The sequence below is a fragment of the Elephantulus edwardii genome, unplaced genomic scaffold (genome assembly GCF_000299155.1).
Source record: "Elephantulus edwardii isolate Elephantulus edwardi_28Jun2011 unplaced genomic scaffold, EleEdw1.0 scaffold00036, whole genome shotgun sequence".
NCBI lineage: Eukaryota > Metazoa > Chordata > Mammalia > Macroscelidea > Macroscelididae > Elephantulus > Elephantulus edwardii.
In genome coordinates this window covers 8,381,314-8,396,955 of record NW_006399786.1, presented here as the reverse complement: position 1 = coordinate 8,396,955, position 15,642 = coordinate 8,381,314, and the positions used below count along the sequence as shown (strand labels likewise).

The 15,642-nt window shown below is 37.8% G+C and overlaps 1 protein-coding gene across 1 annotated transcript in view; it reads right to left on the bottom strand.

Annotated features, from left to right (window-relative positions):
- Positions 1-15,642, bottom strand: part of VWA8 (von Willebrand factor A domain containing 8) — a 519,526-nt gene that overhangs the window by 310,487 nt on the left and 193,397 nt on the right. Inside the window, exons 17-18 of the mRNA XM_006884567.1 lie at positions 12,629-12,744; positions 704-807 (exon numbers count right to left, since the gene is read on the bottom strand). Of these exons, the coding sequence (XP_006884629.1) occupies positions 704-807; positions 12,629-12,744 (220 nt within the window). The remainder of the gene's footprint in view (positions 1-703; positions 808-12,628; positions 12,745-15,642) is intronic.

Here is a 15,642-nt window from a genome sequence, read left to right as displayed (position 1 = left end):
AAACCACTGGAGGATCAGCTATGCTTAAGTTCCAACTAGAATTTCAGCCTTGGACACCAGATGGAGGGTCATTGAGTCAAAAATGACTTGACAACAATGAGTTAAGTTGCCTATGTACCAGCTTAGAACAGTTTCTCAAATGTGTCCCCTAAGATATAATTAGGTACGTGGTTATAATGCATTAATTGCTCTGTGAGAAAAAGGCAGGCAATCTTTTCCTATGTGATTTACTGCCTTTGAAAACCCACTGGAGGGTCAGCTATGGGTCGGTTCCAACTCGACGGTACGTAACAACAACAAGATGATATAAATGGCTCTCAAAATGTAGAAGTTGTGCAATGAAAACTAACTACTATGGTCAAACACTTGAAAAGTATTAGAGAAAACAAAATTAGATAAATTTTTTACAGCAGGGATTATTAGAGCCTTTAATTTGTTAATGTCAGTTGGGACTTGGGCAGAGTGGGAGAACTATATTTGGTGTGCATTAAAACAAATAACATAAAGTTTAATTTGTAAGGGTTTTTCAAGCTTCTTTAAAAATAGCAAATCTATTTTCAGCTAAATACAATGGACAAAATTTGAGCTGCTCTGGGAGAAAACAAGATGAAAAACAGTATTTTTAGTATAGCAATTAAAACAATAGCATCAAATGTTTGATAATAATTATTTCCCTTTAAAAATAACTATGTCCAACACTTACATCTGTAATCCTTCAATTCTGGTTCAAAATTATCACTCGTCCTTTCTATTCCAGCATCTCCCAGATTTTTTTCTAATGCTGACCTTGCGAGACTTGGTAAAAACCTGAGGGGGAGAAAGGGTACAATGATAAGGTCAAAGCTTTCTTTGATTTCCAAAAATCATTTCAAACACACACACACACACACACCCTCCTTACTAAAATCCAGTCACTGAGTCAAATCTAATTCACAGCAACCTGACAGGACAGATCAAATTGCACCAGAGGATTTCGAAACTTGTAATCTTCACCAATTACAGCAGATTTTCATATCTTTTCCCCTCGAAGTGGTTGGTGATTCAAACTGACAACCTTCTGGTTAGCACTCAAGCATTTAAATGTCTGCACCGTCAGAGCTCAAAAACCTTACTAATTTCGACCAATTAAGGAAGATCAGTCTGGTCTGTAAAATTCCAATCACAGAAAGTTTTAGAGTATAAACTCAACATAAACTCAAGTATATGTTTATTGAATCCAAATTTAATAGGGATAACTAATTTGTAATTAATAGTACTCATTTATTAAAAATATTTTGTACAAGAAGGTTTAAATTAATTTGTTTCTTTAAGTTAATTTAATATACTCTAAAATCTTGATTATGCATTAACTGGCTAGCCATATTTTCTTAACAGATAAAAACTAGCAGATTAGCCTGCTTCGAGTTGTTTATCACATATTCAAATTGGTAGAGCTGGATTAATGAAGAGTTTTTATACTGATATCTTTTTTTCAATGTCAGCCATGATTTATTATAATCCAGACAACTAAATGCCTTTGCATAATCAATAAACACAAATAAGTAACAATAGACATCATAATAGATGGAGAAGAGACAGAAACTATCAATTATTTCACTTTTAATTTTAAATTTTTAATAATTTCTTGTTTTTTATTAATTTCAATGAACATCTACAGAGTTTTTATTGTTACACTTTTCTTCCTGCCCCCCTCCTCCCCGTTTGCTCCTCTCCTTGAAAAGCAAAACAAAAACTCCTTCATTGGTATACAATCCCCCTGCACACCCCCCACCCCCACCCCAAATATACTCCACTCTGCAACCCTCATTCCAGACAAGTTTTTATACTGATACAGTTTTATATTTACTTATTTTCTGGTTCATCCTGGAGAGGGTTAAACCAGGCTGTTCCTTGGGGGCAAGGGTTCTGAAGCTTCATCTGACATACTTTGGACATGTTGCAAGGAGGGACCAGTCCTTGGAGAGGGGCGTCATGCTTGGGAGGGTGGAGGGACAGCGTGGGAGGGGAAGACACTCTATGAGGTTGGTTGACTCAGTGACTGGGTTAATCGGGGTAGGTGTGTCAGAGACAGTGAGATTGGTACAGGACAGAGCAGGGTTTAGGGCTGTTGTACATAGGGTTGCTATGAGTTGCAGGTGACTCGATGGCATATAACAACAACAACAATTGGGCATGCTGTAAGGAAAAACCAGTTTATGAAGGACATCATGCTTGGAAAGGTAGAGGGCCAGTGTAAGAGAGGAAGACCTCCAATGAGATAAAGTGACAGTGACTGTAGCAATGGGCTCAAGTGTGATGGAGATGACGAGGATGGCACAGGACAGGACAAGGTTCAGAGCCATTGTTCCGAGTCTCTATGAGCTTCAGGCAATTTGACTGCACAAAATGGCAACATATTTTCTAACATGAAGTAATGAATGAATTTAAGATTATCCAGTATGTTTCCTTCTTGTTATATACAGTCACATTGTCATCTCTTCTGGAAATAATTTGTCAAGAGAAAATACACTTTCTAAAAAAAGGACAGATTAAAACAACATGTTTAGCTGCAGTGTATGTATTTTTAGGACAGAATTTGTAATTGACCTTGCAAATTTATTTTGTAAGCCATAATGCATAAGCACTGTTTTGGTTTTTAGGTTTTGTGTTTTGGCTTTTTTTTTTTTTTAATAATCAACAATACCTTGCTAATCCATTCTACATGTACAATGTTGAAACAATAATCTGGTTAGTAATAGAATTCTCCGATATAAATAAACAGTTTAAATACAATGTGTTTGGAACATGAAGCATAGTTTTCTACCCAAACAAACAAAGATATATCTAAAATTTAGGATTCCAAGTAACCCACAAGAATGTGTTGTGATCTGTGAATATTTTTTTAATGTTGGTTTTTGTTGTTAGGTGCTGTCGAGTCGCCTGTGACTCATAGCAATCCTATGTACAACAGGCCTAAACCTTGGACTATCATCCCTTGGCAATCTTATTGTCTCTGACATGCTTATCCCCATTACCCCAGTGACTGGATCAATCCATCTCATCAAGGATCTTCCTCTCCTGCGCCATCCCTCCACCCTTCCATGCATGATATCCCTCTCCAAGGTCTGATCCTGCCTTGCAACATGTCCAAAGTATGTCAGACGGAGCGTCAGCATCCTTGCCTCCAAGGAGCAGTCTGGCTTCACTTTCTCCAGGATGAACTTGTTTGTTCTCCTAGCAGTCCATGGTATATTCAATACTCTTCTCCAGCACCAAAGCTTAAAGGCATCAACTCTCCTTCTATCATTCTTAGTCACTGTCCAGCTCTCTGATGCATAGCAAGTAATTGCAAAGACCATGGCCTGTACTAGGCGCACCTTAGTCTCCAGACTGACATTGTTGCTCCTTAGTACTTTGGAGAGGTTTCTGACAGCCGACTTTCCCAATGCAATTCATCTTTTTAATATTCCCGGCTGCTGGTACCAATAGTGTTGATTGTAGAGCCAAGCAAACTGAAGCTGACAACAATCTTAATCTCTTCATCATCTATCATGATGCTGCAAATCAGCCCAGTGGCGAGAATCTTTGTTTTCTTGATATTGAGCTTCAAATCATATTGAAAGCTGCAGTCATTGACCTTCTGCAGCAAGTGCTTCAGGTCTTCCTCAGTTTGTACCATCTACATAACGCAGACTGTTGATGAGTTTACCTCCAATCCTGATGCCACACTTCTCCTCATACAGCCCAACCACTTTGAGCCCACAATGTTCCAAACTACTTCTCTCTTTTTTTTAAAGAGTGTACTACTTCTAATAAAGACCTTCTGCATCTCTAATCTTTGGAGACAGTTCATATAGCATTGAGTATGTTCTGGTTGCTAGCTCCTTTAGCGTTAACCCTGATCCATGGCAACTTCATGTGCTATGAAACAAAACGCTGCCTAGTTCTGAGATATTTCCATTTTGGCTGGAGAATTGGACCACTGTGACATAGTTTTCAGAGTGGATCACTAGAACTTTCTTCCTAGTGTCTGTCAGGACACTCCACTGAAACTCATTTAGTGTCACACTAACAGGCTACATCTTCCTTCACTGACAGGAGGAATGAAGTAATCGAAGCCAAATCTCTTATGTAGAAGGTAAGGATTCTATTACTAGATCATAAGTACTTCAACAAAAGAAAGGCTGGTGGAAGCTAGAGGTAAATAAAAGAGGATGTAGAAAATTACCAAGTTTCTGGTTCCAGTTCCAATCCACACTATCTCCCACCTACAGTCAACTTTTGGTCCTACTTATGGCATGCTGTTATGTACCATTGACTCAGAACCAATGTATAGCTAATCCTACAGCAGGTTTTCAGAGGCAGTAACTCACATGGATAGAGACTACCCATCTTTCTTTGTTACAGCAGCTGATGGATTCAAACCTTCATGCCTTTGAGCTGGTAGCACAGATCCTTACCACTAGGCCACCTGAGCTCCTGGAGCTTCTTAGTTCAATAGTGCCAAGTTGATTAACCAGAGTTGGTTGTTCATCTTGGATCTATATGGTCACAGTTCTTAGATTCTTCCCTTGCTGTTTATGATCAAACCTTCACCTTATCTCCCAGATCCAGGAACTGCTTTTATCTTGTTTCCAGAGTCCATGTCTGGCACTCTGCCATATCGTCCTCTGACCCCAACTTCATAAACCAGAGTCCAGCCTGTGAACACCAGGCCTTGCAATAACACCTCCATTACGTTCTATCAGACCTCTATGAATGACCTGTGACACTTTCGTTCTGCGGACTTTACTTATAGTTCGCAGACACTTGTGACATCTATACAGTCTGTCAGCACATTCTCATAGGCGCTTGTGTTAGAACCTTCAATGTCTGTGGCACTTTTGTTATTGTTGTTAGGTGCCTTCTCTAATGGATTCTAACTCCTAGCAATCGCCTAGGAGTCAGCCCCACAGACTTATCTACATTCTATTCATTATGGGAGACTATCAGACCTGTCATTGAATGCCTCTGGATGGGTTCACACTGCCAAAATTTTTAGCAAACAAGTGCTTTGCCATTTCTGACATTATAGGAACCAAAATGGTCCAGCACTGTATATAAATTTAAAATCAAAAGTATATATTAATCAATCTATTATGCATTTTAAATAGAAGCTGAAAGTCTACCTAATACCGATTGAGGTCTTCCTCTCTCACTTTCCCTTACTTCATTTTTAAGACTGAAAAAAATAGATATTTATGTGAAAGAAAATAACAATTCCATTTTTTCCACTTAGCACCAAATGAAACAATTTGTAATTCTTTCACCAAAAATCTCTTTATGATTTAAAGATGGTCTAAACCTAAGATTTTTCACTATAGAAATCTAAAGTTACCCATTACTAGTTCCATTTTTAGCCAAACAATAGCCTGGCACACAGGTGAGAACACCAGAGTAGTACTCACTTTTCAGAGCAAACAACCACACAAGGTTTAAAGGGCTGTATTTGCCCAGAGATGAAGCCCAGAAAGCAGGAACAGGAAAGAAGAATGAATAGGGACAGGTCACAGGGAAAATGGGACAAGTGCTGTTCCAAGGTGGGGACTGTTAGAATCAAAGTCATATAGCAAAATGTACATGAATCGCTGACTAGAAAACCAGTTTTCCCCATACTTTAAACGTTCTCTAAACTTTCACTCAAATCACAATAAAAAAATTATAAAGTTACCAAGAAATCTCTAATTATGTTGTTGTTGATTGCTATTGAGTTGAGCACGACTTACAGCAACTCCATGAACAAAAGGCCTGAAGCCTTTCTATCAAAGTTCACAGAGTTTCCAGAGGCATGTTATTTAGGAAGTGGATGCCACCTTGGAATGATATAAGTGATACAAATATTGAAAAGTTTTGTTTCATCTGAACATTTAACTGATGATATATGTCCCATTTTCTTTAAAATGGAAAAAATGTAATCCTTCCTCTCATGGCTTAAGGAAGCCTGGTATTACTGAGGGCTCCACCAGCTGCTCTGCAGGAAAAAATGAAGCCGTTTTCTTCCACTAAGATTTACAGTAATTCTGGTTGGTCCTATAGATTTGCTCTAAATTGGAGTCAACTCAATGGTAATAGCTTCCTTCCTTCCTTCCTTCCTTCCTTCCTTCCTTCCTTCCTTCCTTCCTTCCTTCCTTCCTTTCTTCCCTCCCTCCCTCCCTCCCTTTCTTCCCTTCCTTCCCCTCGCTTCTTTCCCCCACCCCCCAGGTTTGGTAACATGAAAACATTGTGTGTTCTTGCTCTATTTTCTTATATTACCTGCCTCCAAAATAGTACCTTATTCCTTAATAACCCAAAAGGACTTTGGGAGTCTAAACTGAATCAATGGCAACTAACAATGGTAACATAAGTACATTTAAAAGAATTTAAAGTTGATCTTATGTATCAATTGAACTTGCTATATTTTTAATGTTAGAGATAAGAAAGAAAATACGGCAACAAAGGAGTTGGAGAGAAATGGAATGGAATTCAAGCAGTATATGATCCAGAAGAATCCATGAAGTTCTGCCAGAAGCCTGCCTCTGCAAAGAGAGCCAGCATTTCATGAGCCCAGGAAGTGTTACTGCTATAAAACTAAGAAAGCAAAGCAGAAAGCAAAGACATCCGTGGTTGCCTTTCTCTATCAAGGACTGACACATCCTCCCTCGAGAGGATATTTCTTTCTTGCTTACTTAATAAAGTTTGCTATGTATATCTTTCTGTTTTATCCCCACCTATAATTCTGTTTCATCTTACTGCTGTTGTGTATCATGTTGGAACTGACCCACAGCTGACACTCTGGTGGGTTTTCAGAGGCAGTAAATTACACAGGAGGAGACTACCTGCTCATCTTTCTTCAGCGGAGCAGTGGATTAGAACAAAGTGCCTTTGGAATTCCAGCACAGCTTCTTAGCCCTAGGACACCAGAACGCGCACCAACAACATACTTCTCCTGGCTTTATCTTAGATTTTTTTTTTTATTCTAAGGATTCATCTGTTTAGCTTTTATTAGTCCTAATTTATTCCTAATTTCAAATTTTTCTGGTTTATTCACCTTTCTACTCTCTCAATATCAAATCCCAGTTCTTTGATTTCTTTTACTTCAAGTTTCTATTCCTTATTTAATAAAGTTTAACCTATATTCTTCTGTCTGCATTAAATGTCCTTTCTTTACCTTCATTTCATTCACCTGGATGAGCATTATCTAGACTGTGCCTGAACTGATCTGGGGAAATCCTTCTACTCTAACATTTTCCATATTTAATTTTTCAGGAAAGCTTTATTAAATCCAAACATTTAAAGTACTTTAAAAGGAAACAGAATACATGAAATTTATAATAGGATTTCAAATGTTTGAAAATATTTAATTTAGAAAATTTTAAAAATGGAATCATTTTTTAAAAGACCTATAAAGGTGATTTTTAAAATCTACTATCTTTAGAAGCATGAAAAACCAAATGAAAAGCCTAAAGATCTAGATTTTGTACATGATTGTTTTAAAAAGTAAATATTAATTTTTTTAAATGGGGAAGTCTGCAACTACCCATTTTGGCAAGTAAAATGAAGACACTAAAAATTTTGCAGGAAAATAATCACTTAATACCATGTTTTATTCCTTCTCCCAGGCTTATGATTTCTAATAGTATCAAAATGTTCTATAGACATCATTCATATGAGATCATGGTTCTTTCTTTAACAATTCTGTACAAAACAGTTTACGGTAAGTGGAAAGATTTCCACATTGCATAAATTTCAAAAACATTTAATCTTAACTTCTGATTAAAGTTTTAATTTCTGCCTAAAATGTCTGTGCTAGCAGGTCATCATCACAAGATTTTCAGGAAAGAAAGAAAGAAAATAAAAGGAAGTAAAATATTATTCAGACTCTCTACTCCATGTTCTTTCGTAACTAAAGAATCTTTGGAATGTAAAATACCTGATAATCTTCTAATCTTCCTTTTGGTTCCTAATATCTTCAAATAACTAGAAAATAACTTATGCAGCTAGTTCAGAGAGTTGATTATGAAGACTATGAAGCTAAAAGACTTAAGGAGTCCTTCCTTCAGACAGGGAAATATTCCATTCTGAACTCAACCAGCACAAATACAAAAAAGACTACTTCACAAATTATACTATTATGTTATATTTATTATATTATATTAATTATATTATACTATATTAATTCTATTATATGATATGATATGATATTATAATTATACAAACAAGACTGTTGTCAAAACAAGGGCTGTCAAATCAACTTTAACTCAAATAATTCAGTGACTCTACAAAGAGTGGATGTGACTCCTGCCCTATCCTGTGCCATCCTCATCATCTCTGACACACTTGAGTCCATTGCTGCAGTCACAGTGTCAATCCATCTCATTGAGTCTTCCCCTCTTTCTCATACCTCTAACTTCCCAAGTACAATGTCCTTTTCCAAGGACTAGGTCCTCCTAACAACATGCCCAAAGTATGCCAGATAAAGTTTCATTCTTTGTGCCGCCAGGGAGCACCCTGGCTGCACCTTTTCCAGGACATGCTTATTTGTCCTTTGGGCAGTCTATAAGATATTCAGCACTCTTCTCCAGCACCACAGCTCAAAGGGATTGATACTTCTTCTGCCATCCTTATTCGCTGTCTTTCAGATGCACAGCAAGTGACTGAAAAACCATGACTTGAATGGACACTCCCTACATCTAGAAATAGACATCTTTGCTTTTCAGCACTTTAGAGAGGTCACTCACAGCAGGCTTTTCCCATTGCAATACGTCTTTTTATTTCTTGGCTGCTGGTGCCAGGGGGGTTGACTGTGAATCCAAGCAAGATGCAGTCAATGACAATTTCTATCTCTTCTCCATCTAATTTGATGTGCTTATCTGTCCGGTGGTGAAAATTTTTGTTTTCTTGATGTTAATATGTAACGTATTATGACGGTTGTAGTCTTTGATCTTACACAGTAAGCATTTCAAATTCTCCTTACTTTTAGCAAACAAGATTGTGTCATCTGCATAATGTAGATTGTTGATTAGTCATCCACTGATCCTAAACCCACATTCTTCTTCATAGAGTCTAGCTTCCAGAATGCCTTTTTCCTGCATACAGATTGAATAGGTATGGAGATGGGATGCAACTCTAGTACAAACCTTTCCTGACTTTAAACCACACAGTTCTCCCTTGTTCTGTTCTGACAATAGCTTCTTGGTCTAGGCATAAGTTTTACATGAGCACAATTAAGTATTTCAGGATTCCCATTTTTCTCAAAGTCGGTCATTATTTGTTATGATCCAGACACTCAAGTACCTTTTCATAGTCAATGAAAAACCAATAGATGGGAGCTCTGGTGGCCTAGTGGCGAGAAGCTGGCACTGCAATTCCAGAAGTGCATGGCTCAAATCGACCAGATGCTCTGCTGGCGAAGGAGGGATAATCTCCTTCTGTACCAGTCAGATCTAATTTGATGGTACACACAAAAAATAATTAAAAAGATGCTTTTTTAAAAAAGAAAGAAAAACCAAGAGACATTCTTCTGGAATTCTCTGCTTTCAGGCAGGATCTATCTAGCATCAACAATGATATCCCTTGTGTCATAGCCTTTTCTAAATCCAGCCTGAATTTTTGGAAGGTCTCTGTCAATGTACTGTTCTACCTGTTTTTGAATGAGCTTCAGCAAGATCTTACTTGCAAGTGGTATTAATGACACTGTTTGGTAATTTCCACATTCTGTTGGGTCAGCTTTTTTTAGAAACAGGAACAAATATTGATCTCTTCCAGTTGATTTTTCAGGTAGCTGTCCTCCTAATTCCCCAATACAGCTTGGTGAGCATGTCTATTTAATACACTTAGGCTAGAAGTTTTCTTTGTGCTTTTGTCTACTAAATGAAATACTTTTTAAGTGAAAATAGAATCAATGGGAATCGATGGGATATCAATTGACTTATGTGCTCTATACTCAATCTATACTAGGAAATTTGGAGGTCAGCTGTCTGGCAAATGGACTGGAGGAGGTCCATATTTGTTCCCATTCCCAAGATATGTGATCCAACTGAATGTGGAAACTATTGAACAATATCATTAATATTACATGCAAGCAAAATACTGCTGAAGATTATCCAAAAATGGATAGAAAAGTGCACAGATAGCTCAAGAAGGATTCAGAAGAGGCTGTGGCACCAGGGATATCATTGCTGATGTCAGATGGATCCTGGCTGAAAGTCAAAAATAACAGAAGGATGTGTATTTACACTTTATTGATTATGCAAAGGTATTTGACTCTGTAAGTCATAACAAGTTGTGTCTGACATTGAGAAGAATGGGAATCCCAGAGCATTTGATTGGGCTCATGTGGAACCTATACCTGGATCAGGAGGCTGTTGTACAATGAGAGCAGGGACACACTCTGTGGTTTAAGATTGAGAAGGAAGTGCATCAGGGCTGTATTCTCTCTCCTATTCAATCTATATACTGGGAAAATTATCCGAGAAGCTGGACTCTGTGAAGAGGAGTGTGACATCAGGACTGGAGGAAGACTCATCAATAACCTGTGTGATGCAGATGACATAACCTTGCTTACTGCAAGTGAGAAAGTCTTGAAACACTTGTTGTAGAAGATCAAGGAATACAGCCTTCAGTATGGATTGCATCTCAATACCAAGAAAACAAAAATTCTTACCACTCGACCAATAGGCAGAGTCATGATGGATAGAGAGGAGATTGAAACTGTCAACTGCTTAATCTTGGTTGGATCCACAATTAACACCCTTGGTACCAGCAGTCAGGAAATATGGGGACACATTACAATGGGAAAATCTGAAGTTAGGGTCCTCTCCAAATTACTGAAAAGCAATGATGTCAGTTTGAAGACTAAGGTGCGTCTGTTTCAAGCCATGGTCTTTCCTATCACTTGCTATGCATTTGAGAGCTGGACAATGAATAAGAATGACAGAAAAAGAATTGATGCCTTTGAGCTGTGGTGTTGGAGAAGAGCACTGGACATCCCATAGACAACCAAAAGAATGAACAGATATATCTTGAAGTTGTTAGCAATGTCACCTTACTTGGATCCAGAGTCAACACTCCTGGTAACAGTAGTCAGATCAGAAGATGTATTGCACTGGGAAAGTTTGATGTCTGTGATCTCTCCACAGTCCTGAAGAGCCTTAGAGGCTGTAAACTGCAGAAAAGGAGATTGCCTGTGCCTATTTTTCTTCTTGGAGCTGCTGTTGGACTAGAAGCAGCAGAGAGGTACGTCTTTGGGTTAGCAGTACAAGTCTCTGTGGTCTACTCTACCAGAGTTCCATTGACAGTAACTAAGGACAATAATCTGTTAGTACAGTAAACTAAAGAATAGAATATTGAGCTTCATATTCCTGAGATTATCTCAAATTTTTTCATGATTTCAAAAATATCTAGATTTGATTGTAATTTATTTAGAATTTCTAAATCCACTGCTTGAGTTCAATGTACAACTTTTCCTTCATAGACTGAAAATGTTAATGGATCCACAGACAACATTCTTAGTATTAGCAGTCAGGACATAAGGAGACATTGATTTGGGTAAATCCACTGTCAGGAACCTCTCCAAAATACTAAAGAGTAATGATGTCAGTTTGAAGACTAAAGTGCTCCTTATTCAGGCCATGGTCTTTCCAATACATACATCTGAGAGCTGGACCAATGAATAAGGATTCTAGAACTGATGCCTTTGAGTTGTGGTGCTGGAGAGGAGTGCTGAATGTCCCATGGACTGCCAAAGAAACAACAATTATGTCTTGGAAAAGGTCCAGTCAAGAGTGCTCCTTGGCAAAGCTGTGTCTCTCCTACTATGGACATATTGCTAAGAGAAGCTAGTCCTTGGAAAAGGATAAGAATCTTGGAAGGGTGGAAGATCAGTGAAAGAGAGGAAAAGCCCCATCGAGATAGATTGACTTGGTGACTGAAGCAATGGGTTCAAGTGTATCAGAGGTGGTGAGGACGGCACAGGATAGGACTGGATTCAGACCAGTCTTATGAACTTATGGTTCATAAGGTCGCCATGAATCAGTCGTACTTGACTCAACAGCACCTAACAACAACTTTGAGTATCAAGATTATGTTAAACTCAAAGCAAACTGGGGGCTTATACTGACTGTTATTTGGGGTAGTTAATGTAAGATAAAGATTGTATCTTCTGATAAATTGGTAAAAGTGAAAAACAAAACCAGCTAGGAACAGTATTTTTATGAGATTTTAAACTAGTTCTATCATTTCTTTCATGGTTATGGTTCAATTTAAATTTTCTATTCTTTCTTGACCAATTTGGGGTATAAACACAATTCTAGGGTGGTGAATATCCTTCTGACTTTCATAAATACTGACTTTCTCTATAAAAATATTACAGTTTACTTCTGTGGCATAGTCTGTGGAGAGATGCATTGCTCACCCAAAAGGGGCAGGAGCCAGCTGAATTCACTGGTGGTTCTGAGGGAGAAACTGGGCAGTCTCCTCTCATGCAATTTAGAGTTTCTAAAAATCGACGGGAGGGTCAGCTAATGAGTCCATTCCAATTTGACAAGCATAAGATATGGAAGACATTATCACTTATTTGCATGTTTTCCCCTCTTTTACATTGTTTAAATTTAGCAAGGGGGAATATGGTTACCTGGAAAGGCAGGCTTTAGTAACAGCGTTGTGAAGATTTTCATTAGGATACAGTGACAGACGGCGAGAAATCCTCAACAGCTGTCTGGTAGAGAGCGACGCTGCCAAAGACTGTGCCTATCAAAAGGCAAAGACAATCTGTTAAGAGTCCTGCTTTGACTTGCTGAAAGTCTTCTTAGATGGATATCACAGTAGAATTCATTATCCCTGAAGGACAAGGCCAAATTTAAATGCATATTGTTAATGAATTAAAAAAAAATTATAGAAACCAATTTGCACTTAAAGTACAAGATTAAAGACAGTTTTTCACAAGATCAGCTGAAAAAGTGTTGATCCATAAAGTGAAATTAAAATACCTTCATTATGCTACATGCTGTGTGCACATGTTATAGAAGATGTGTGTGTGTGTGTGTGTGTGTGTGTGTGCTCGCACGCGCGCGTGTGTGTTTGTGTGTGTAAATGCTTAAGTGGAGAAGTGATAATATTCTAGAATACAGGTTGTACCTGATGTATAAATAACAGACAACTAACTCTTTTCTTTTTCACAAAGTGGATTGGTAAAATATCCTGAAATTTCTTACAATTTAAAGAAAATATGTGAGTCCTGAAATGGAGAAGACAAATGTAGGTCATTTAGCTATCTAACACAGAGATACCAACCACTATACTACTGCTCACTCACTCTCACTCCCATCCTGTCAATCCAACTCTTGGGTTTCTGAGGCTGTAATGGGAGGCATCACAGAGGATTCCAAGGCTAGTGAGGCATGGCCTCAGAGTTGCAGCACAACTCCCCAGGGACTAGGTCACCAGGGCTCCTGTATCTCACTGAGTGACAGTTATACTTTGAGACCTTTCCTTCAACAGTTTCTGAACAACTTCACTTCATTTTCTTATACTTCTCCAGATCACACAAATACAGTTGCTCATGCAGAGGTCAGAACACAGTAATTAATACTAAAATATTTCTTCACTTGAAGTTATCTTGGCAGACAGTATAATGTAGTGATAAAGTTAGTGGTTTTGGAATGAGACCAGTTGTATTCTCATTTACTAACTGTGTGACCTTGACAAAAAAAAATTAATGAGACAAGATTAATGTAGGCTGTGCTTTGAGACAATCTGTTACATGATACAAAAGAAGTAGACTGAGCAAAGATAATGGAGAAAGTGAGATATCAAAGTACTTGAAGATCCTCCAAGAACTGAAAAGTTGTTCAGGAGAGAGAAGGACTTTTCCCAAAGCTGACGGGGAAAGCCTTCGCCTAGGGCTGGCATGGTATTTGGTATTTGGACTTCTAGCCTCCTAAATAGTAATAAAATAAATTTGCTAATTAAAACCACCTCCTTGTGCTATTTCTGACAAAGCAGCATTAGATAACTAAGACAAGAAGGTGGAGAATGGATAATAAGATAAAAGACACATTGCAGATTTGCTTATTTCAAAGTTTTGCCTAAAACCATCTCTGTATGTCCCAAAGACGGGGGAGAGGGGGAGCAAATGCTTTTTTCTTCCTATCCTTCACACTATGAGAACTTGGCCTGTTGCTATTAGTATATTTCAGCTATAATTCACACGAACAGCCCTGTGGGGACTAGGTTGGGAGAATGGCCAGTGTTTATGACATATTTTCTTTCTTATTAAAAACACATCCCAAGTTCCAAAGACCTCATTCAGAAGCAAACATTTGGTCCATCAATATTTTCAACAAATTTGCATTCTAGACATGCGGAGAATATTTAAATATAAGAAACAATAAATTACAATCCAAAATAGCATATTACATAATATGAAAATAAGTGAAGCACTAACAAATGCTACAGGAGTTTGAAATGTGCAAGTGGGCAGTGAAAGTGCTGTGAACAAAGGCATAGAAGCAAAGGGAACAGAAGTACTTGTAGAACATTAGAAAGCAAGCTTAGCTTCATTAAAGTCTTAATGGAAGGCTTGCTTTCAAATGACAAAGACACGTGAAATGACAATCAGAGTAGTTTGGTCTCATTCTTAAAGGACTTCTGAAGACTTTTATATTAAAATGTAAAGATTATTTCACAGCAATAGGTTCTAGTGCTTCACCCTGCCTTCATAGCTACAGAAAATCTAAAATTCTGTTCTTCATTTTCTCCCTTTTGATTCTTGTATAAATTCTGAACAAAATGTTCTGTAATAGGAGTAGCCATCATCCAGTTCTTGTAGTCTCACATAGAAGGAAGCAATTGTTCATGAAGCTAATCAGTCACATATTCCATTTCCTCTATTTCTGATTTCTTTCAATTGCTTCAAGTAAATTCAGATCAACTGGTGTGCCTTGGAAGGCCACACAAAGGCAAAAGAAGTTTGCTTTCAATTGTTTTCAACAGATCAAGTTGGAAATAGATCAATTAGTAGTTGAAGGCTGATAAAAGTTAGACAGGAAGAGAAAGCGTGTAATTAAGTAATCTGCCAAAAAAAGAAAAGCCTTACAGTAGGTTATGGCAACAAGAATAGAAAGAAAAGATGCAACGAAAGCTTCTGAAGAGCTGGTGAAAGAGGATATAAAAAAGAAGGAACTACTGAAGACTGTGTCAGTCAGTAAGTCCTTCCTAAACTAACTCGCTTAGAATAATGTGTCCTCTTGATTTCATATCTATCTCTCTTTCAGCTTGTATGTTCTTCATGGGCTATTATTGTCCTTCCAAATAATATACATTTTGTTCTTTTCTTTTTTTTTTTACATTTTGTTCTTTTATTTCCTTGGAGAAGGACATCATGTTTGGGAAGATGGAGGGGCAGTACAAGAGAGGAAGACCCTCGATGAGATGGATTGATTCAGTGATTGGGGTCATGGGGGTAGGTGTATCAAAGACAATAAGATTGGCACAGGATAGAGCAGGGTTTAGGACTGTTGTATATAGGGTCACTATGAGTCTCAGATGCTTCGACGGCACATAACAACAACAACATCTTCCATTACTCATATGTTAGCTCTGTAATGGTAGGAGCTTTTGTCTGGTTTTGTGTGAAACTGTCAACAG